Here is a 23,995-nt window from a genome sequence, read left to right on the forward strand (position 1 = left end):
CTCTATAATCTTCGTTATACTTGGGTTTTGCATGCATGAAGTGTGTTGGTTTGCCTGCTAATGCTATGTACTACCATGTGGCTGAAAAAAATTTGTGATAGAATTACTAGTTTTCATCTCTTTGGCCTTACTTCATTTGAAATTTCAGATAATGCACTGCTGTGTTAACATTAGCTTTGCTGTTAGCTGCTTCTTACAAACATAAGTTAGTTTTTGCAGTTGTGCTTTAATTTCTGCTGCTGATGTTTACCAATACTATTTTCTGTATTGATGTTTTATTTTTCAATACAATACAGGAAAAAAACCTTTTATAATAGTTGTCTCATAATGTTGCATTATTTCAGGATTTTATTTCATGTTTTTTACTGTCACAGCGTCTCTGTGGCCTTCTATTACTGTTCTTACCCTGTTTATTTGTTCTCATTCTTAAAGCAGGAACAGCAACAACTATTGCTACAGGACTGACATTAGGTAAGGACCTAATTTGGATTTTAGTGTTACACAAACAAAAAACATCAAGAGATGGATCTTTCTTGTAATGTACAGAGCTAGTGATCAGATGTGAGCTTTTTCCCCATTACTAATTGCTGTTTTCTTTGCAGCCCAAATGTTAAGGCTGTAAATCAGAATGGAGCCCTTAAGTTCTAGGCACTGTTACTTGTTAGAGGATTATTTGATTCCTGTACAACAGTGACAGTCAAAAGTTGGACTTTGTATTTATGTTCCCGTAATAAGTTTCATCCTTCAGCAGAGGGAAGGGTGATACGTTATCAAAGAATTACTCATACAGCTTTTCTTGGTCTAGTGAATGTCTGGTAGGCAATTATCTCTTTTAGAAGAATAAAGAGGGTTGAACTGGGAACCGACTTTGGGAATATTTTTTGTTTCTCTGATCAGTCTGTGGTGACTGTTCTGCAGTTGCCATTAGAAATACAGGAGTACGTGGGTTGTTGTTGACTTGGTTTTGATTTTTTTTTTTTCTTTTTAAACAGCAGCTGAGGTCTGAGGGGTAACTGAGTATCGCAAATGTTAGGGGTGGAGGTGCTACAAAGTACACTGCATTCAAAGAATTTAGGAAACCATACTATAAATAAATACGAAAAAATAGTGTTGAATAAAGAAACAAATCAAAGGGACAGAAGGGAGAAGCAGCAGCTAACCCAGAAGAGACTGTGTGATACATAACCGTATGTGGAAGTCAGTACTATGCAGATGAACATTAGTTATTTTCACTAGCTGGATGAAATGATGTCTTCCAAAACAGCAGTCACTGAGAATATAAAGTATGTGTTTGCTGTTGTGCTTTGTGTATGTATGTGCACACTGCTTTACTTTGGAATGGGGATTCTAGAATGTGAAATGTGTTCTTACCATGAAAACAGCAGGAAGTAGAAATTATTTGTTTTACTTCAAAAATGTTTAAAAGCAAACTTTGAGGAACTAACATCTCAACATATTTTTCTTGCTTACAGATTGAAAGGATATGTGCATTCATTTTGGTGTGCACATCTAATAGAGAATTTGTAGTCTGTATTTTGGGCACTATTGTTTATAGCTCCATTTACCAATGGTTTTACCATCTACTAGATGTTTGTGGTGGAAGTTGGGGGTTTTTTTAATACAGTTTTAAGACTACTAGTAGATATAATTGTCAGTCCAGAATCAAAGTCCACTGGATCCATAGGAATTCTGGAATGAAAATACTTGTGCAATTGATGTAAACCACTGAAATTCATTTGAAAGTTGTGTGGGAATATTTTACTTGATGCAAATGATCTTTTGTGCTGTGTCACCCATGATGGTTAAATGAGATGCAGAAGAGGTGGGGAATTAAACTTTCATTCTCAAACAAAATGTTCCAAGAGTGATAATTTGTTTTGGATTTCTTGTAGGCACACCTGCCACCACATCAGCAGGTACCACAGGCTTTAGTTTAGGTTTCAACAAACCTGCAGGTTCAGCCACGCCATTTGCTTTACCTGTTACTTCTACCTCAGCGGGTGGCCTGTCATTATCATCTGCTCTTACTTCAACTCCTGCAGCAGGTAGGAAAATGTTTAGGGGTTTGGGGCTATTTTTTGTTTGCTTGTTAACAATAAAACTTGATTGTATAACAGTTCTACACCTGTTTCTCTATTATTTAAGTAATCTTGTGGTACATGAATAAAGGGGTTCGTTGGAGTTCATGAGTTCTAAATTTGGGTACTAGAATTATGGTCAGAGAACTAGTGATATAGACAACATATAATCCAAGTCATTAGAAGTGTAGCAAGAGTTGATTCGTCATGTAAGATTATTTTTCTTATTGTTAACTTTGCTGAAGATTGAAAGCTTCCTACCTGTGCAGCTGCAGAGTTTGGGAAATGTCTGCCTATTGCACATGGTGTGAAATGGTTAACTAGCAGTGGAAATTATGTTTTTAAATGTTAATGTTTTTAAACGTTTTAAATTGCTTCTCATATTGTCATACACCTGCCATCATATTTAACTCCGCTAAACTGCACCATGCATGATGGTAATTGAAGCACTTTTCTTAACTTTCGGAGTCTGCATTTGAGCTCAGCTCTCTTTACCCTCTGTTTACTGTCCCTTTATGCCTTTGGTCTTTTTCTACTCAATTCTTCCCTTTATTACTAAAAGTCGGGATGCTTAATTCCAGAAGGCAGCTCAAACCACCATGGAAATGTTATTGTATAATTTGTCTTATGTAAATATTTTAATGTTAAACATTGAAATTTCAGCATGTTTAATATAAAAATCAGTGTCACTTACTAGTTCAATTATGCTGTAAAATAAATTATGTGCTAGGTTCTAGCATCTGTAGTGTTCTGGGGGACTGCCAGAGTTTTTGTATAGTTGCAGGTAAATATGGACTAATTAGAGTTATGAGGTTTTAAAGCAAAATATCATAATGCAAAAGGCTATGGCTGTGTGTGAAAACTGCAGGAAATAAAAGCATTTATCCAATTAAGATAAAGGTGCTGTTCAGAACTTTCAGTTATTTCAGATTGACTATGGATATATTTGAAGGCAGTGTCTGCATGAAACTGTTTTCCTTTCTCTGCAGGAACTACTGGGTTTACATTAAATTTGGGTGGCACAACTGCTCCGACTACAACTGCTTCCACAGGCCTTTCCTTAGGAGGAGCCTTAGCAGGCTTAGGAGGTTCACTCTTCCAGAATACAAGCACAGCAGCAACAGGTGAAAGTTACTTTAGTCTTTTCCTCCTGTCTCAAAATAATTGCATTTAACGTGTGATTGTATAATGTAAGATTCCATTTATACAGAGTGTTAACACTCTGGAAGTGGAGTTTTGAACAGTGTTACAATTAAGAACAGTGTTGCTATCAATGGGCAGTAAAAATGAAGCTGAAAAAATTGGCTCCTTTCATATTCTTAAATTCATTTTTATTGAACACTTTTTAAAACATGAAAATACACCGAAATCATTCATTCCCATAATTGGCTCAAGGAAGTTGATCATATATGGTGAGAGAGCAATGATGCATAACTGTCTGCAGAGAAATGGAAAGCTTATTTTTGGTGAGTTTTGGTCTCAATAAAGTATTTCACTCTAGTGTTGTCATTTCACAGCTTCCTTTTTCAGCCCTAGAGGAAGAATGGGGTTGTGTTGTAGCACAGTACAGAATTAGAACAGTAACCCCCATGCTGTGTTGTAGTCTTGATAACACTGCAAAATGCAGAAATGCTGTTTGGATTTGTTGTAGGACTTGGGCAGAATGCTTTGGGTTTGTCTCTGGGGACAACTGCGGCTCCTTCAACTACTGCCAGTGAAGGTCTTGGTGGCATTGATTTTAGTAGTTCTTCAGACAAAAAGAGTAAGTTTTTTTTTATTTTAAATTGAGAATTATAAGAACACTGCAGCAAAGACTATTTTATTGGGTTAGGAGTGTGAAATTGAAGTTGACAGCTTTAACTTCTTACCTCTTTCAAAAGCATTTCAGTTGATTTCATTCTTAGCTACTGTGCTTGTACAGAAGAACAAGATTGTGTTTGCAAATGCAATGTATTAATTAAAAAATAAATAGAAGCTTGAGAACCAGTATCTAAATCCTTGAGCTCTTTGGGAGTGAAGACTCAGGGCTGCTTGCTGAGATGTCATTGCAGGTTTCTGCTCTATTCTCTCAGATTGTCACTAGAGGGGGTAGCAGAGCTATGTTTAAGTAGTGTGTCTTGCAAGTATGAAGAGCCCTGGTTTGAAACTGCTGTTATCCAGCTGTAATAGATCTTAAACTTGTTTTTTTCTTTTGAATGCCTGCACAACTCAAGTGTCCTAATTTTAGATGTCACTCTTCAAAACTGTTTCTGGTGCTGTTTAGGTCTATATGATATGTTCTTTCAAATTGTTAAAACCAATTGCAAAATCTTTACTTGTGTGATAGCTTTAAAGTACTTAAGGGACTATTGAGCATTGACACGTGGACGCATGTTAATTTGCCTTGCTTTTACTGGGGAATCTGTTAATTTAATCACTTGATTTCATTCAGGGCTGAAATTTTGAATTTGGTATGCCTATAGATAAAGATAAGAAAATATGTAAGCTCTATGAAGCTGGCTTTAGAAGGTAGCATAATATGCAGAGAGAGTTCCTACTTGTGAAAGAGAGGACATATTGGCTATCAAAACTGGAGTGCTCTGCATGGTGTTGATTTTTATTTTTTTTAATTTATTACTGAAACTTGGGGTAATGAAAAGACTCTTGGGGGATTTCCATTACTATAATATTAGGTTATCACAACACTTTCATAACATACAAGTATCATAAGGACCAGAGGACCACAGAATCAAAATCGACTTTGGTAGCTGCATTTTGTTCACCTCTTAGAGTGGAAACTTAAATGAGTAACCTGGATTCCCCTGTATGTTGTATAGTGAAACTAGGTGAGTTGGACTGTTACTATCAGAATGAGGTCCCTTAGCTAAGCAGTGGGAAATGTCACAGGAGGCTGGTTTTTGAGGTTTTAATTCAGAAGTGTTTCCCTTAATGGCTAGTGCTGGCTTAAGCAGCCCTGGTAAATATCCCTACCTGTGTGCTGCTACTTAGTTTTGTCAGTTCAGTTGTTTTTACTACTATATGAGGAACTGCTTTAATGTTTGAGAGTGGTGACTCCATGGTTTTGAGGGTTTTATTTCCCTTCTCCTCATGAAGAAAAAGGAGGTGATAAGGCTATGAAAGTAAAGTGCCCTAGGAATCCCAGTACAGATAGGGACTAACCTGTGTTCTCTCTTCTGGAACTGGTTATGAAAGTTTTTGCTTCTGACCATCTAGTATTTCTTTAAAACATGGCTGCAGGGAATAAAAACCTGTTCTAATATGTATTTTCTTCTTGTATTGCTAAGAGAATGTTAAAAAAATGTAAAATCTGAACCCCTCACTTGCCTAGAAAGTAGCAAAATCTGATGTCAAATTTGTATCTTCTAAGTACAGCAACAACTTCAGCAAAAAATAACTGGCTGGAGTGCAAAAGCAAAGTATATGTAGCTTTCTGCCTATTTTTTAGATTATCAGAAGACAAAGAAGTCCTAAATTCTGGTGTTTATCCCTCATGCTTTTTTCTCCTAATTTTGTGTAGTTTTTCCCTGTTAGCAGGGGAGGCATAGGGAATGGTAGTGAGTGCAGTCTGTCTGAAGTAGTGGGTGACAGAGTCTGCCAACAGTTTAAATAGATGTTGCTTCTGAAAGTAGTAGCTTCTGCTGGCAGGAGCACTGACTTGTGCAGCTTCAGATGTCTGTGGTACTAGCATTAGCTGTGTAGCTGCTTTCTGCCTTTGTGGCACTGACAGGATGTGAATTAGATTCAGCTGAAGAAGATGAAGCTTTTTTTCTTGGACCGAGTGTGTGCTCTTCCTAGCAGATTGCTGTGGATGGAATGCAATTACTGCCACAGCCATACTAGAAATAGGTGTGCCCTGTGTTGTGCATGATGCTGTTTTCAGCTCTGTTCTGTCACTCAGAGGCATTTGGCATCTTGATCCACAGATGTGTAGTTTAGAGTGTGTAAATGGCAGGGAAGCAGTAACATTTTCAGTTCTCTAAAATCTCAGTAATTTATTGACCTAATGCAATAGCAGAATTCCTTGAGGAAGCTCAGTGGGCAAATGTTTTGCTTTTGTATCTGAGAGGAGACTGCCATTGCTGAATTTAAACACTTGAATGTTTTGTGGGTACAGGTCGAAGTGAGTTGAGGTTGTATAAGCAGAAACAGATTTCTTATGCAACTGCAGTTGTTCATGCATTTGTAGTGACTTGTGTAGTGACAAAGAAGTTGTTACTCCATGTGTCAAGAAGATAGCACCTCAACTATTGAACCATTGTTCCTGAAAAGATAGTTATCTCTGAAGGGGTTGTAAATTAAAACTCACTTTCTGTTACAGCTAGCCTAGTCTGTTCCACTTACCATGAGAAATCAAGCAGATTCTAGTCATTAGTTCTTCCTTAAAATCTCGTTAGGATTGTTTTATTTGTTCTTCAAAGCTTTATGACCTTTTTTATTTTCTAGGTGACAAAACAGGAACAAGACCAGAGTAAGTGTCAGATTTTCTTTGCGTTCCATGTTTTAATAAAAAACAGCTAAACAAGTATTTTAACTTTTCTGCTGATTTGATATTGAAAAAAGATCTGCATAACCAATATTTGCAATGTAGGTAATTTAGTAATGTTTAGTCATGATTTTAAGCACTGCAATTCTTCCTTCACATGCAATACCTACAGCTTATCTGGTATCTGCTATAGACTGATCATCTGGTCTGAAAAGTGGTTTCTGCAAACTTGTACAGTGCTTACACCACAGGCTTGAACCCTAATATAGAATCTGTGTCCATTAATCCAATTCACTCCTAGTTGCAACATTCATGCAATGGGTACAAAACTGTGTAATCACTCACCTGAATGTTTCAGTGATATTTACTAGTCATGCAAAAATGTTTGGCAGTATTGAAGGACCACCTAAACATTCATTGTCTCTCGCAGAGATAGCAAAGCACTGAAGGATGAAAATCTACCTCCAGTAATATGTCAAGATGTAGAAAATCTACAGTGAGTAGTGGTTTTTATTTATGATAGTTGTTTAGCTAAAATATTGTATACTGTTGATGCTCTGTGACAAGAACATGTTCCTGCAGGCTGCATGAAGGATGCTATTAGCTTGAGGCCTCTCAGCAGCTCAGCTTTGGGAACAGAATGGATGGATAGTTCTAGTAGCTGAAGTCTTAGTATGGTTTTTTTTTTTAGTCTCACTTTTGTATGCATTTATGCAAATGGATCTGCCCAGCAATAATATGATCTTACCTGTCTCTCTCTTGGAGTATTAAGCCTGTTGCACATGAATAGTGAATATTGAACCTTATGTCTGTATTGCATGTGTATCATAGATCTTCTATGGAATAGAGAATTATAAAAGTCTTCCCTTGGGCAGGAAAAAAATGGTTTGTAGACTGGGCTGCATGCATTGTATTTGTGAGTTTAAAGTGATAATTACTTTTACATAGATGCTTATATGTTACTGTATAGGTAAAATGTTCTGTGTATCTTAGTTTGTCAGGGGTCATAACATTTTTCAACACTTGCTATTTAAAGTTGAGGAGTTTGGGGGAGGAGAGTTGTTTTTGGTTTGGTTATTTGCAGTGTTAACATGCTAAGAGTTAAGATAGTACTATGCCATACAATAATTTTACTGTTCAGTACTTGGTTTTGGAAAAATAAATTTAATGGCTATTTAAATAATGTGACCAAGAGGTGAGCACTTCAAGTTCATTATATTGTGTTTCTTCCCTCCCCACCCCTATTTTTTTTACCTTCCCCAGGAAATTTGTGAAAGAACAAAAGCAAGTTCAGGAAGAAATTAGTAGAATGTCCTCTAAAGCAATGCTTAAAGTACAAGAAGACATTAAAGCTTTGAAACAGCTTCTCTCTGTAGTTGCCAGTGGATTACAGAGAAACATTCTTAACATTGACAAGCTGAAAGTTGAAACTGCACAGGTATAATTAAATATAATCTTGGTTATGTGGAGTTTGTATGTTGGTTATTTCATATAGGACAGCTAGCCTTCTGTATCAGTCAAATTAACACAGGTCCTAACCAGACAACCTGTAAATAGAATGAAAAATTGAATCATTTCTGTTCTCTTTGAAGTTACTGGGAGAAACTGAAATCTGTGATGTCAATATTTTCAGATAAGTAAAACAGCAGTAAAATTACTTCTTTTCAGAAAAGCATTCCTACGTAGCAAAGGCAATAGAAGGGAAATGTTCAGTTCAGTAATCTATTCAGCTGCTAGTGGAGACACATTTGTAACAACATGGACTCTGAAGCAGCAAAAATACAAAGATGTGTTCTTCTGATGCTTTGGAGGAAAAAAAATAACAAATTACCCCATAATGTTTCAGGGACCAAAATTTCTTGATTAGCACTAGCTTTCATTTAGGTAACATGAGTCACATCTCTATCTGCCAGTCTGTGTCTGAATTGTGCGGACAGCTTGAGCTCAAGTTTTGATGCAGAGGCTTTTCAAGTTCTTTACCATGTTTTATTTCATCTAGCATGTCAAGGCTGATTGCTATATAAATAAGGGATAATTTATTCTCAAGTCAAAAATTTGATTTTTTCACTTCTTTTTCTCTGTAGTTGTACCTTGTCATCATTTTTCTGTGAAAACAAAAACTTCTTAATGATATTTTTATATTTCTGTACATTATATAGTTGAGTATAATCACAGAACCAGGCACTGGGAAATTCTTAATGATAGTTATTAGCAAGTATTAAGCAGAAGTGTATGCTGTAATTGCCATGTATAACAGGATGATTTTCTTAGAGAGGCATTTTTCTAAAGTAGTTTATATTTTTAAAAGGTCAAAATAATTTTTTTTTTCTAAGTACAGTAATTTCACGATTATAAGCCGCACCATTTTGACTAAAATTTTGGTCCGAACCCAAAGTGCGGCTTATAATCAGGTGCGGCTTATATATGGACAAAGAATGAAAAGTTGCTGTTCTAGTTTGGAGGACAGGTGTCTGCTGAGAAAGGCAGGAACTTCTCTTTGAAATGGAGAATGTAAACCCCCTCTCTCCAAATTATTATAATTTGGAAATCAAGGGGCTTTCAGGCAAAAATATAGGAATTAGGAATAACAGTTATTTTCTAGGGAAATCAAAATAGAAATACAGCACTACAAAGAAACAAACTCCAAACCCTGACAAAGTCAGAGTACAACCTGACACCCCGTCAGGCAGGGTGTTGGTAGCAGTCCCATTAAATGGTGGCTGCATCCTCCTGCAGTGACAGATGTGGTTCAGTTGGAGCAGTGCTCCTGTAGAAGGTGCAGTTTCCCTCTGGAGGCCCAGTGGTGATGTGGAGAAATCCGGTTTTCCACTGGAGTCCAGTGGAGAAAGGGGCTACCTTAGTGTCCCAAAGCCTCTGTTTTTATCTTGGTAAGAAATGTTGGGCTCTTCCCTCTGGCTGGAGCAACTTCCAATGGGATGCAGTAATTTTATCAGTCACACAGTGGGACTCAATGGGCCATTAGCAGACAGTGACTCGCTGGAGGAAGGATGGGTTGTAAAAATATAAAGAACAATGCCCCACCTGGTTTCAATGGATGGCCCATTAGCAGATTATCTGCCATTGAGATAAGGATCACTGTCCCTACCCTCAACAGATGGTGATAGAACAGATACCTTTTATCACACTCTATATTGTAACATGCGGCTTATATATCGACAAAAAAACAAAAAGTTGCTGAAACCCAGAAGTGCGGCTTATACTCAGTGCGGCTTATAATCGTGAAATTACTGTATGTTACTTCCTTGTACTTAACTGATGCGTTTTCCCCTCTACCCCTCAATAATTATAATATTTCTGAAGTATAATAGAAGAATTGTCTCAGAGTTTAGTGCAGTATTTTCTCAACTTCTGAGCACTTAATGTGCTTTCAGTATGTGCTATCTTTTGTTCCGTTCCCCAACTCCTGTTGGTATTTGCAATTCTCCAACTTTCTGATAGTCAGTTCTTTGGAGAAATTCTGATCAAATTCTATCAGTGTTAAATACATGAAGAAAATATTTTATGTGAGTGAAGAATAGAATCCTAGCATTTCTATTTTTGAACACTTCATACAGAACTTTGTATTTTATTAATTTTCACTGTTTATCTAGGAGCTAAAGAATGCAGAAATAGCATTGCGAACACAGAAAACTCCTCCTGGTCTTCAGCATGAAAATACAGCCCCAGCAGAGTAAGTTACTGTTATACATAAAAAATAGCTAATAATACACATTGGAGATGAGGAAAATTGAGAAGACCTTATTCCAGCCTTTCAGTACTTAACAGGGGCTTGTACAAAAGGCAGGGACAGAGTTTTTATTGTAGGGCCTATTATGATGGGGGCGATGATTTTTAAACTGAAGAGGGCAGATTCAAACTAGATGCAAGCAAGAAACTTTTCCTGTGAGCTTAGTCAAAGTGGAAGAAGTTGCCTGGTGACATGTTGGGTGCCCCATCCCTGTAAACATTCAAAGTCAGGATGTCCCTACTTTTGGCAGGGGATTTGGAAGGGACCTTTCAAGGTCATCTAGTCCAACCCAACTGTTTAAAGATTCTGTGAACTTCACAGTACAATTTTTCCCCTGCTTGTGACATTTATATGGAGTGCTTCATAGAATCAGTGGTTTACTTCTTCACTTAAACTCCTTATCTTTGACATGAAAAATAATATTCACTCTTGTTCCAGTTGTAGTGACATCAAGAATGATATACAACCTAACTATGCAATTAATTGAATGAAAATTGGCAGCTAATAGAGATCAGGTAAAAAAATTCAGACAAACTAGTAGTATTTAATCATACAATTTCATTGTATTACTCATCTAGCTACTTCAGGATCTTGGTCGAACAGTTTGAAGTACAGCTGCAGCAATACAGGCAACAAATTGAAGAACTAGAAAATCATCTTGCTACTCAAGCAAATAATTCACACATAACTCCACAAGGTAAATGTTTCAGTTCTAATCTTTTGTACATAAAGAATTTAGCAAACTTATAACGAAAACTTAGTAATTAATCGTTCTCCTCTTTTGTTATTGTTGGGTTTTCTCATTTAATGTGCTGAACAAATTAGTGTTCAGATAAATTCTGTAGTTGTTCAATGGAAAGATTTGGAAGTAAAGATTCCATTCATAAGGGTTCTTGAGCTATTTAACATGGATCCATTTCCTGAGTTGTGATTTTTAAGCCTCATTCATTTTTACATCTGCATCTCCCTCCCTTCACATCTAGCTGATGTCTGGCACCTTTTGTCTTGCACTGGGCCTTCTGACCAAACAAATATGGGGGCCTGCTCTGTTAGCACCAGATCAAAATGAGAACTTCCCTGTAGTTTGGAGCCTGTTGGTATTACCTTCAGCTCTGACCAACTGAGAAAATAGTCTTGTTTCCTGCCATATCAATCAATCTTGAGAAAATCTCTCTTGTCAAAGAATGCTCACCTCTGGACAGTAATCTTCTGGTTGGTTACCATTCCTGTGGTCATAGACAGTTTTGTCTTCTGGGCCATTTTAGGTATGGGTCCTGCAACAAGTTTTAAGTGCTTGTCTTTTTGTGCTAAATGGTACTTGAACATCTTGCCATCACAGGATGGTGCACAGACTTCTGGACCTTGTATGTCGAAAAGCAAGAGGACTGTCTAGACCTAGCTTCTGTAGTGAAAGATCTGCTGTATCCTGAGGGTCCTCTATCTTTGTGTGACCTTCTTGTCTGTCCAAGAGTATGAGAAGGATGCCTTCACAGATGGTCCTAAGATTTTCAGCAGTTTCTGCTGTAATCAAAAGGTTCCTTGCTTGTGTAGGCAAGGTTCAATCTGTTGTGCCAGTATGAGCATACTGTCATCAGTATCTGGTGATCCAGTCAACACTCTATTGCATATGTAGCCTTTACCATACAGAAAAACTTCCTTTGCCATGCAGGTTTCCATGACTCTGAATGTCCTGAAAACTTTGAAATATCTAGTTGTCAGTATCAATAAATTCCCCCCCAGACTAATTGGAAACTTGCAACCAGTCTTCCTAGATAGTACTTCTTCCACAACCCTGTGGGCTGGCATGAGATGGATTCTATAGCTTTTCTGTTTTTCAAGGGAGAAATTCCCCAGTGGAGGGGCAAACATTTTCAGTTCGAGAATCATTGCTAGACCTATGCATCTTCAAGAACTTGATAGCCACTACATACATTTCAGTGTGTATATATATATATTTGTATTCAGGCTATGTGCATCATTCAGAGGAAATACAGAAACTGATCTTTTCACAATGAAAGAACTGCTTCAGCACTTTTCTGTCCTCCACTTTGGTACATTGTTTCAGTGCTTCTATGAGAACAGCATTTTTTCATGAGCAGATGCCTAATTCTGCCAAAACCTTTGAGATTTTTCCCTTTGGTACTAAGGTTTTGCCTTCATGTTGGGTCAATGCCCTAAAAATACTTTTATATTTGTGTGGGAAAAGGGATATCCTAAATATAAGGCAAGAAGCTCCCTGTTGTATTTATCTGATTATGATATTCTTGTGGGTAGAGCCAGATTAAGAGATTCTGTGATGCTTATTAATTATGTCTTTAAAATGTAAATAAAGCTTCCATTCTACTGCTATTGCTGACAAAATCAACTGAACACTTAACTATGTTTTAAGTCAGAAAAAGTGGAAAATATGTACAGGCACAGGTAAATCTGATTTACCTGTATCTAAGTAAAAACCAGTGAGGCAAAAAATATTACTATGTAATTAGGTAAAATTACTTTAAGTCTTACTTTTTGACTTTGTTAGATAATAGAATCACAAGAAACTCTTTACCATGTAAATAAAAATAAATCTGAGAAAACAGTACCTCTCAAAATAAAGTTTGAAGCCTTGTGAAAAAGTAGTCCTTGGATGATTTGTGACACCCAATTGCTGGATCAAATCTTGTATGTCATGCAATTATTTTTGTGTTTTGTGGGCTGTATGGGTTTTAGTTGAACTTCTTACTTTGGTACAAACACTAAATCTTTTCTTCTGATAAAGACATTGTTACTTACCAATATTTTGTATGCATCTTACAGATTTGTCTATGGCTATGCAGAAAATCTATCAAACATTTGTAGCTTTAGCTGCACAACTTCAGTCAATACATGAAAATGTAAAGGTATGTTTTGTTGTGTTCCTGTGTATTTCCTGTATGACTGTAAAGAGTCATTTTCAAGTTTTCTGGGGTTTTTTTTGTCCTTCTGTTAAACTGACTGCTTTTAAAATTTTTCACACTGTCCTGGAGAAGTGCTTTGATTTAAGAAGTAGCTTCTGTGCAACTGAAGTTGCACTTAAAGTATTTACTAATAGGGATGACAGCAAATGACAGCAATCATTTGAGTTACAAAATGCTTTTCATCTAACTGCTTTCCTTCTAATTGTTGATCAGTCTTTACAATGTCTGTTTTCAAGTTTATGCTTGTATATTTTGATTTTTGCCCAATGGCCTCTTGATCTCAAGCAAAGATGATTTAAATCTGCTCTTGCTCAAATAGGTAACAGGAGGAAAAAAAGTGAGTTTCCATATGTAAGATTTTTCAGCATATCAAAGAATGTTGGTTAAAGTTGTGTTCTGTTATTTTATTGTTTTTAAACCTGGCTTTCATGGTAAGTAATATTTGTAGAAGGAAAAAGAAAAGACTATGTATCAAGGCTTAGGTATCAAGGGTACTAATTAGGCCTGTATTTTCCATCACAGACTGTCATTCATTCCATTTCCATTTTCCCATTTACGCTTTTGGATATGTTGACAAAATGTCACTGTCCACTAATCCATGATTTTTCTTGAAAATGTCAGAATCCTTCTTGGCTACAAAAAACAAAACTAACCAACTTGAAGAAGAGTGCAAGTGTTTGAAATAGTTTCTGCTAAGTGACTTCCTTATGGAAAAAACTCTCTTAAATCTTCTACTGGTTTCCTTCTCTAAACTTTCTCTGCACAGCATTGCTAGTTCTCCAAACATCTGAAACTTTTTGCATTTTCTGAGTAAAGTTCAGAAATACTGAGGATCTTGTATGATCTTGGTTCCTTGCATTGCATTGCTTCTGTCAGCATTGATACTTGTTTGTTTACAAATAACTGCCATCAGATATTTGTGCCACTCCTAGTTAATTCAGTTTTGCTGCCAGGTGTAGAATGTATCAGCTCCTCTATGTTTTCAGCAGAATTACCCAAAAGGTTTCAGAGATAATTTCAGGCCTCATGGCTTCTGAGATCTGAGTGAAACCTGAATTTGTGCAGTGGTCTTTGTGATGACATTTTTGTTCTTGAGTATGAACAGCTGGATTAGTGTATTATTAGGTATAAACCATACCATTTTCAGTACCTTGTCGGTGCAACTGAATAGGAAAGACCTTTCTTCAGTTTAGAGTAGAATTCTGTTGCCCAAAATTAAGGGGATGGTTTGAGGATTTTTCTCCTGAGAAAGTTTTTTGAGATTTAATCTAGTACATACATATGGATGCTGATATTTTGGAAGGCATTTTATAAATAAAACTTCAAAAAACAGAAAGATGAGTGTACTGCTTAAGTGAATCAGTCATGACCATCTGTTTTACTTTATCAGATACAAGATGCTAGAGGAGGAGAGCAGTTTTGAAACTGTGGTCACTGCCTAATCTGATGGTTGTGATATGGTTTGTGGAAGGCAGAGCTGTGATCACAGTTCATTTCTTTGCCTGGTGAAAACTAAAAGTGTACTTTGGCACAATTTGAGTAGGTAATGTTTTTAAATCAGTCAGCATAGCATAGTCTTAAGAACTGCTTTATGATTTCTAATGGCTTTTGTCAACTCTTAGGGAAGTCAGTATGGCATTGTATTAAATCCTATCAGAACTCTATAAATGTCTTTTCTCTCTAAAGACAGCACTTCTGATGTGATAATGGGGGCATTCTTTGTGTGGTTCCTGCTGTTGCTGGTAGATCTGGGATTACAGTTGTTCAAGTCCTGAGTCAGAATTTTTGGACTGCAAACTCCTCTTTGAGAAAACAAGCACAAGCTTAGCCAGGAACACAGGACTATAGTATGCCTTCCATAAACAGAAAACTGTTGTCCTTTAATAAATCTATTTAATTTAAAGATTTTCTGTTATGAGATGGAAATAATTGCAAGATGGAAATAATTATCAGTTATCTAGTTAAGGCTTTGTATTATTTTCTTATTATGCAAGATATCCATAGTTTCCTCATCTGTGGCAGACAGAAATTGCTCATGATGAACAAGCCAAGTTGGGCTATTGCTACAGAAGGTGGTGGAGTTTTAAGGGGGGAAAAGGCAGAGGTAAGGGAAGACGTGTATCATGACACAACAGATTTGGGCTACTTGCTACCCTAAGGTAGAATGACTTGTTGCATTTGGATGTGTTATATGCTAATGAAATGCATCAGAAACATGTGAATTCTAAAATTTTGATAGCTTCTTTAGCTTTGTGGTAAGAAGAAATGCAAGAGTGAAAGGAAGGGAAGAAATGCAGGTGAAGGTGATAAGGGAGCAAAAGCAGACTCCATGAAGAAACACTGAAGAAAAGTGTGTTATTTTATAAGCTGGCAATGTGGCTTTATTTTTCCTCTTGGATCAGCTAATGCAGTGATACAAATTGAATTGTAGTGATTTGCTCCAACATTGCAAGACTTAGGCTGGCATACTGAGTTACGCTCAATGGCTTTGCATAATTTAAGTATGGAACATATTCTGGCTGTAGCTGTTGCAAAACAATTCTTTCTGTCGCATAGCCTGACAAGTTTTTTTTTTGCTTTTGGAGGGAGCTTCTCATTTGTTTTGGTGGTGGGTTTTTCTTTGTTCTTTTAGGAAATGTTATTTGTAACTCAGTGTCCCTTTCTGTATTAAGTTAAGCGTTTATGTCCGATACATGGAACTAAAATGGCTTCCTCCCATCCCCTTCAGATGCTCAAAGACCAATACCTTGGCTACAGGAAAAGCTTTCTGGGAGATGCCATGGATGTGTTTGAGGCAAGACGAACAGAAGCTAAGAAGTGGCAGAGCGCGCCACGCGTTACCACTGGACCAACCCCTTTCAGCAACATACCAAATGCAGCAGCCGTTGCAATGGCTGCAACACTTACTCAGCAGCAACAGCCTGCTACAGGTCTGAGTGCATTCAAGTTATAGATTATTAGTGTTACAACAGTAGTAAATTCATGTACCATTTTCTATGAGGTCTTCCTTTGTGTTAGACTAAAAATCTAAACGTTGTGATGAGCGAAGTTATTGATACATAACCAATAGAAAAATGCAGGGTAGACTTAGCAATAATTATACAACAGATACTCAATCTTGTGAATTTACTTGTATTAGTGATACTTACTGTATTGTTCTAACTTACCCCTTGGAATGTGAGTCTTCCCTCTTGCGTAATTTCTCTGAATACACGTAGTATAACTTCTTTCCAGAAATTCTATCATTATAGTAAATTATTTTAAATTGGAGAGGAGAGAATACCTAAATGCATACTATCTTTTCCTTATGTAAAATTAATAATGCATTTTTATATAGCTTTTGGAACTGTAAAATGAAAAAGGCTATAGGACAGGAAGGGTAGTGAAGCAAATCTCTGTATAACAGGAAGTCAAATGCCTGGCTTATTTTGTAGCCAGCTGTTTTGTTGGTATGACATTGGAACATTTTGCTGACCATTCTGCTATTGTGAATAATTAGTAGAGAAAGTAGAGTGGGTCAGTGGTTCTGCCTGTGCATGTGAGTAAGAGGAAGAGCAAAACGGAGGAAATTCATGACCCACTGCAAATAAAGAATGGATACATAGGGCAAAGGAAATATTTCAAGGCACCTTAATTGATGTTGTTATGCTAACCAACCCTCTCAGAGAGATTTCAGAATACAGACAACTGAATTTTTGTGTCATCAGGAACAGAAATAAGGTTAATTCCATTTAATTTTATTTGAACAGGGATATATATCTATGTCAGCATATTATGAAAAGTATAGGTAGCTTTATTCTACCTTTAATTTTCTAAAATGTTATTCACATAGGTGTACTGAAAGTGGTAGTGCTTTCTCTGGTCTTGTAACAGCAGTGATAGTTTGAATTATGCTAATTAGAGATGTATGCAGTAACCATGTTAAGTTTGACACATTATTAGACTGTCCTTGCCTTTTCATAAGAGAAATACAATATGCTACCAGCCCTTGCCCTTCTGAACAGCAGGGAGGTGGGTTTAAATTACAAGTGTGCCAAACCACTTCGAACAGAAGCCAAAATCTTTCTTGAAATACTACTTTTTGGAATTTCAGTCATAGACCATAGTCTTTCTGTTGTTGCTGTGTTAATCTATGGACATTTTGTTGAAGTGGCATCTTCAAAAGAGTTTGGTTTTAAACAGAAAACATGAATTAATGTAACGTTACTCTTCGGAGGTTTCAATACAGATGGTAGTATTGTTGCACACTGCTTGTGCAGCCTAATGTTGCCAAAGTAATTTGCTCTTCATCCTTTTCCTTATCTTATATTTTTAAAGACTCTCCATGGTCATTACAGTTGTTTATGAAAGTCATACACTCGGGATGTCATGGCATTTTCATGAATTGAGGTGTGGGATTGGAAGTTCCTGAACTTTCTAGTCCAGGTTCAAGAGAACTGCTAATAACTTCAGTAAACTTATGGCATGAGTTTGTGAATATTTCTTAGTAAAAGGAGTGAAGAGAGGAGGGGGGGAAAAAATAACTTGTAGAATTGGCCTGTACCTACACAACTGAGGTAACCTGACTCTATACCTTGAGATATTTTATAACATCTCGTAGTGAAAGGAACAAATGGGAGTACATGAAGGTTGGTTTGGGGTTTTGTCTCTTTATTTTTTTTTTTTTTTTTTTTTTTTTGGTGGCTGTTTTGATAAAGTATTTCAAAACCCAAAATTGTGCCAACTACAAACATGATGCAGATAGAACAAAGCCATTAACTTATATCAACCATGCCAACAGAGGTAGACAACAATCTTTTCACTACTTACTCAGTTGGAATACTTTTATCCTCTGTGCAACTCACTGGAAGACCTGAAGAAATAGAAATAGATTGGTGTTCTGAGGGGCACTTTACAAATACTTGAAGCTCTTTAGGGTTAGATGAATGAAAAAGGTACTTGGAATTCTCTCTAGATCAACAGTAGAATTTAGTCAGGCCTAAACTATTTCAAAGATATGTTGAAGTCCTAAAAACTTGTTAGATGGGAACATTTCTTTGCTTTTCCAAATAACTGATTTCAGTGCTTGACTTTTTCCTAGTTTCAGATTAAGGCTGCCACTTTTTGTTTTGGAGAAGAAGAATCTGTTCTTTCAGTTTTGCAGGAATCTTTAATGGCTGCTTCCTCTTCATTTCCTTTTCGTTTGAGTTTTCAGATGGCCATTTGCTGCAGTAATGCAAATACTGCATGTTTTAGTTTTGTATTATGTTGTTATGAATTGGATATACTATCTGCTAGAAGTTAAAATCACACATATTTCTTTGCAAGGTCTGGATCCTGAAGGGTGGGAGAGATGAGGGATGGTGAAAGGTTCTGAGAAAAAAAGCTATGAAAAGAGGTGTATGTAAATGGAGGGTAAGGGATGTCTGTGTAATAACTGATCTGTTGTTGCTGTTTTTGAAAATGAGAATTAAACAAGAAAACTAGTCTGGCCTTTATGAAGTTTTTGATGAAAAATGTAATATAAAGTATTGAGGGATCAGGATGTTTAGTGTCTTTTTAAAAATATTTGATGTTTACATGGTTAAGTATTTAGTAAGATTAACTTAAAGTTAGTTACTATTCTTTCTCTGGAAAAGATAAATAATAATTTATTTTACATTTATTTTCAGAAGTCAAAAGTTTAGTAGCTACAGCTAAGCTGTGGGATCAGGGAATGTTTCCCCAGTACCTGGGTGTAGATATGCACCCTATGTTCTCTCTGTGTGCCAAGACCTTTCTGGCTTCTATTGAAATAAATAAAACCAGTGAGTCCTGGCCATATGGTAGGAAGGGAACAAAAATGCACTCCACTGCTCACCTGGAATGGATAATCACGACATCAGGACTATGGTGTGCACATTAAAGCACAGTTTTGTGCAGGTTTTTTTTGTTTTTTTTAAAAAAGCTAGAATTACTGAAATTATGCTTAAGTTTTGGCTGTACACAACCTTTCTCCCTAGCTTGGCACTTTCGTTCTGAGCACAGCTCTTTTGGTAGCAGTGAGCTGGTCTGCAGACCTGAGGCTTTTCTGCAGTGGCAGATAGGAGTTTTAAACACTGCCTCATCTGCACCCTCCCTGAGCAGTCTTGAACAGCGTGGAAGTTAAAATGGTGGTGGCCAATCTACCTATTATTATTAATGGGATCACATTATAAGATTTCAAAGGAAATTAAAGCCTAGTGCACTGAGACCTGTAAATGCATGAGGTTGCAACTGATGTTTTTTGGGTAAGATTAAATTGTCTTTAAAAATGCTTTTCTTTAAGCTTACCTTTTCTTACATAGAAATAACCCCCTAAGAAACTCATTCTGTCCTTAACTGGTGAAGTACAAAGTTAGTCAAAGATGTTAGCGTGCTTTGTTTTGACTTAACTCAGTATGAGATTGAAATTCTAGTAGGAAAGGATACCGAAATCTTATAGCACTTAAAATTTTTGTGTGGTTTGATACTGACCTTGGTTAAAATTAACCAATTTGTCAGAATCAGATCTAAATTGTGATGCTAAATTTACTCACTGTTTGGACCAGCTGTAATTTTAAAAATTGCAGAACATCAGTAGGAAATCTGTCTGACCTGTCTAGCTCTCTGTAATGGGTCCTGTTCATTAAACTGAAGTGCTCTACAGGGCAAATACATCAAGTTTCGAAATGTTAAAATACTTGTTATAAAGAATTTGTCTCATACCTGTAATAGCCAAAAGTGCCGTTTTTTTTCTTGATAATACTCTCGGCATCAAAGAGTCTTACTAGTCTTTTGCTATTGAAGATTATGTTTACTTACAAAAGCTATAAGCAGTGATGATACCTTCAGAACATTATGGTACAAAATCAACAAATATCATGTGCTGTTGCTCAGTTAAAAGTTTGTTAGCCTAAGGCATAAGATCCTCTTTTTATATGATCTGAGGTGTTTTAGTATAATGTTTTATACTGGCTCTAAAAAAGCATGTTGCATTTGATAAAAAGCTTGGCCTGGAGGACTGTAGTGTTTTGTTTATAAGGTCTTCCACTAACAGTGCCTCCTACTGAGATAAAAACCTGTGTACTTGAGAAGGAACTGGATATGTGTTTTTGGATTCTTTTAGTTTATTAGCTCACTGACTTGTGTAGGGGGTTTTGGTTTTTTTATTGTTAATTTTTTCTCTTATTATTTAAGAGCTGCTAGGTAGATGTATCAGTATTTAAACTGGATGTAAACAACTTCCGTTTTGAAATTTGTGGAAATTTATAATTGCAACATCTGATATACTTTTTATTAAGGGGAAGAAATAGCTTGGGTTTTCCAGCTATTCCCTGCTAAGCAGAAACTGAAGGCTAACAGCTTTAATTGCCCTTAAACTTTAGTTTTAACACTACTTGGAGTATACAGATGTTATTCAGCTTGGATCACATAAGAATTTTGTGTTCCTAGCAAAAGATGTTACTTTTCAACATACAGTGCCTTTCACTTGATTCAAAATGATTTTCCATTTAAATCTTCAAATACTGAAATTATTTTAAGAGCATGTTTTAAAAATCTATCTAAATATTAGTAACAGGAAATTTTGAATGAAAATAGCCCAGATGTGATAATAGTTTAGGAAAAAGGTCAAAATCATCTGAGCTTTATAGTAATATTTGAATAAATCATCACTTTCACAGATATAGGATGTCAAATATGTTCAAAGATGGAGAAGGCCGTCTTGAGCAGAGGTGCAGATGTCTGTGGATTAAGAGTTTGGCACTGTATTTTATCTTTAATGGTTAAACTTTTAAAATAGTGCACTGAAAACTGTTTAAAAAAGACAGGAATAGAAGATTGTACTGTGAAAACTGTCAAAATATATTATTTATCAGAATTAATTATTTTAAAATGTGTTAGCGATGGGCTAGCAAGTTGATTCTTTATTCCCCAAGGTTAAGATTAAAAAAGGAACTGAGACTGTAAATTTCATCTTGGCAGACTGAAATTGTTTTTTGACAGTCCTGCATCTTAAAGTGAATATGCAGGGAAAGTGCTGTCAACTTTTTAAAATTATGGAACAAACTCTGAAATTTTGAATGTATCTAATTCATTAAGGTACACAGAGCTGTGCCTTTTGTAAATGGTTATTTAAACAGGTGGTTTGACTAGTTTACCTTATTGAATGGTGTTATGTAGCAGAACTTAACAGAACTCAGTTATCACTTGTGTGGAAAAAACAAATGAATTGTCATGTTACTGTGTAATTGACTTGCTTAAAAATGAACAATAAATTTAATAAAATAAAGTCATTGTCTTGTTTTTTATCTTAGTGTTCTGTTTAAATTTATGGAATACTTCAGTAGTTTTGAAGAATCCTATTTATTAAATTAATTTTAGGTAATACATTTTTAGTTACATTAGTGTCAGTTCTTATGCTTTTTATTTGAAACTTCTCCCTTATTCTGATTCCGTTAACGCAGGTAGCAAAATATTGTTACCTAACCTATGAGTTCTCTGAAGGTTTTGATTAACATTTTAAAGTTTAAGGTGAGACTGGTTAACTTTTAAAAATACTAAATTATGTTCTTAGGTTATTAGTTTTGGTTAGTTTCACCTTACTACAATCAGTATTTTCTTAGGTTTTTCCCAACTCAGTGTAGAGGCAGACAGATAAGTGAGAAATTTTGATGAGGTAAAATCTGGGATCTTAATGGGATTTGTTGAAAGCAATGATGTTCACATTGTCAAATACTTGAATAAGTAAATAAAGGATCTCTTTACTATCAAAGAGTAAGGCAAGTTTGTTTTCATTTTTTTTGTACCAGGGCCACAGCCATCTCTGGGAGTTAGTTTTGGAACGCCATTCGGCTCAGGTATTGGCACTGGCTTGCAATCAAGTGGCTTAGGTTCTTCAAGCCTTGGAGGTACACTTTAACTTTTCTAATCTTTCATTTAATTATTATACCGCACAGCTGAATCTCTTGCAAACCTTTAACTCCACTAAGAGGATGATCTGTTTCAGGGAAAGACCTTACAATTTGGCACGTCTGTGCTTTCCAGGCTTCTTTCTGCCTTGCAGGAGGAGTTGCTAGGGCTAAGACATTGTAGTGAAACCCCAAGATGAACAGGATTAGGTAATCACAAAGATGTTGTGCTCTAAAAGCTGGGGAGGAACATCAAGTGTGTTGGAGCTATAACTTGAGAGAATTTTACCTATATGAAAGTTAGGTACCTGAGACATTAGATCACACCATGGGTAACGTGGAAATTTTTCACCTTTTAGCTATAGGGACCCATGTCTATTTGTATTAAGATAAGAATAAATGTTTAAAAGTTACTGCAGTTCTGTGATCCTGAAATCTATTTGCTTTAGCAGTCACTCCATGCCTCAGTGCTTAGGTGGGGAAAAAAATCTCTCCCCCAGCTGAAAAAGCAACATGTGAAAGTGAGGGAAAAATATATCAAAATGTTAATAGTGCTGGTGGGCACTGTATTCCAGGAGGACACATGTCTGAAAAACCAGGTGATACAAAAAAAAATAATAAAAATTAATGTAGACATTTTAAATGTAATGTGTTCTCAGTATTGAGGTACAGATAAAATTTAAGTGAAATGTAGAATCTAATCGGCATGTACATTTCCTGTCTATGTAGGTTGGGGTTCCTACAGATACTAATGTCTTCTGAAGCTTTTATAAGATCTGCAAAGAAAATTGTTACATCTGCTGAGCACAAACATAACGTGGTTTTTCTTGTTACATCCTCCCTTCTGTGCAGCCTCAGTCCCCATTCCTGCATTTTACCTATGATCTGTCTGGACATATGGTTCAGTGTTGTAATGTATTTAAAATCATTAGGTGTCACTCAATATTGGGAAGATGATGTAACCTGAACATTACATGAGTTTTACCTTAAATAATCACCTTGAAAATACCTTAAAATCTACCAGTGTCCCTTCTCATCAGATTTTAAGTGTTTTCAGTTAAAAGAAAATCTATATACCTAAACAAGGAAAAAAGTGAAAATAATGGACTAAAAGGAAATTACTTTGGAATTTTCAGTTTTTCCTGAAGTGTTTTAAATGCCTTAAGAAAAAAACAAACCATAAAATTCTTCCATTTCTGCTGAAAAGGTTGTAAACTAAAGGTTGTTTATCAGTCTTACCAATGTAAATAAATGAACATTCCAACTGCTTTTAGTTTTGTCCAAAAAACCTGACTTGTATTCTCTTTTTTTTCCTAGCTCTCTGCCTAGGAAGGTATTTGCTTGCATTATTAATTTGCAAAATGTCTTTTAACAAATCCATAAGACTATCTGATAGAAGCAAATATAGAAGAATAAATACATACCTGCAAAATAGCATGTAGGTGTGTTTTTGGAAACAAATTGGCTGAATAATTACTTAAGTTTGTTTCGGTTTTTAATCTTAGGGATTTGGGTTTTTGAACAGGGCAGTTTGTGGTATGTGCTCTGGAAGTGCCATATTAATTGGGGAAATTTGCTCTTTTTTCTTGATTAATGTTCTGTGTACTTTGTCAGTGATAAACAGAGGCTTTTGCATTTAAGTATATAAATTATTAGCATAGATTCTATGCTTTATTAGATATTTACAGACACCTTGCCTGATCATTGGTTATGAGTAACCTAGATAGGATAAAAGAGTGTGTCATTTAAATGAACTGTCTTACAGAGAAATGATACTTGCCATTACCTACCCTTAATATCCCTTTTATTTAAAAATCTCAGAAAACTGGAGAGCACTACTCCAGATGGTGCATTCAGTC

The 23,995-nt window shown here is 36.0% G+C and overlaps 1 protein-coding gene across 2 annotated transcripts in view; it reads left to right on the top strand.

The window, feature by feature from the left end:
• Positions 1-23,995, top strand: part of NUP58 (nucleoporin 58) — a 36,577-nt gene that overhangs the window by 4,800 nt on the left and 7,782 nt on the right. The window contains exons 3-14 of one of the 2 annotated variants that reach the window (XM_033052121.2): positions 436-471; positions 1,893-2,045; positions 3,068-3,202; positions 3,730-3,840; positions 6,522-6,546; positions 6,992-7,057; positions 7,825-7,999; positions 10,173-10,252; positions 10,888-11,006; positions 13,109-13,191; positions 15,977-16,178; positions 22,038-22,136. In XM_033052121.2, coding sequence (XP_032908012.1) covers positions 436-471; positions 1,893-2,045; positions 3,068-3,202; positions 3,730-3,840; positions 6,522-6,546; positions 6,992-7,057; positions 7,825-7,999; positions 10,173-10,252; positions 10,888-11,006; positions 13,109-13,191; positions 15,977-16,178; positions 22,038-22,136 — 1,284 coding nt within the window. Of the gene's footprint in view, positions 1-432; positions 472-1,892; positions 2,046-3,067; positions 3,203-3,729; positions 3,841-6,521; positions 6,547-6,991; positions 7,058-7,824; positions 8,000-10,172; positions 10,253-10,887; positions 11,007-13,108; positions 13,192-15,976; positions 16,179-22,037; positions 22,137-23,995 lie in introns of both variants that reach the window. The other variant, XM_033052120.1, reaches the window with a different exon arrangement.

This window comes from Catharus ustulatus, chromosome 2, assembly GCF_009819885.2.
Source record: "Catharus ustulatus isolate bCatUst1 chromosome 2, bCatUst1.pri.v2, whole genome shotgun sequence".
Classification (NCBI taxonomy): domain Eukaryota; kingdom Metazoa; phylum Chordata; class Aves; order Passeriformes; family Turdidae; genus Catharus; species Catharus ustulatus.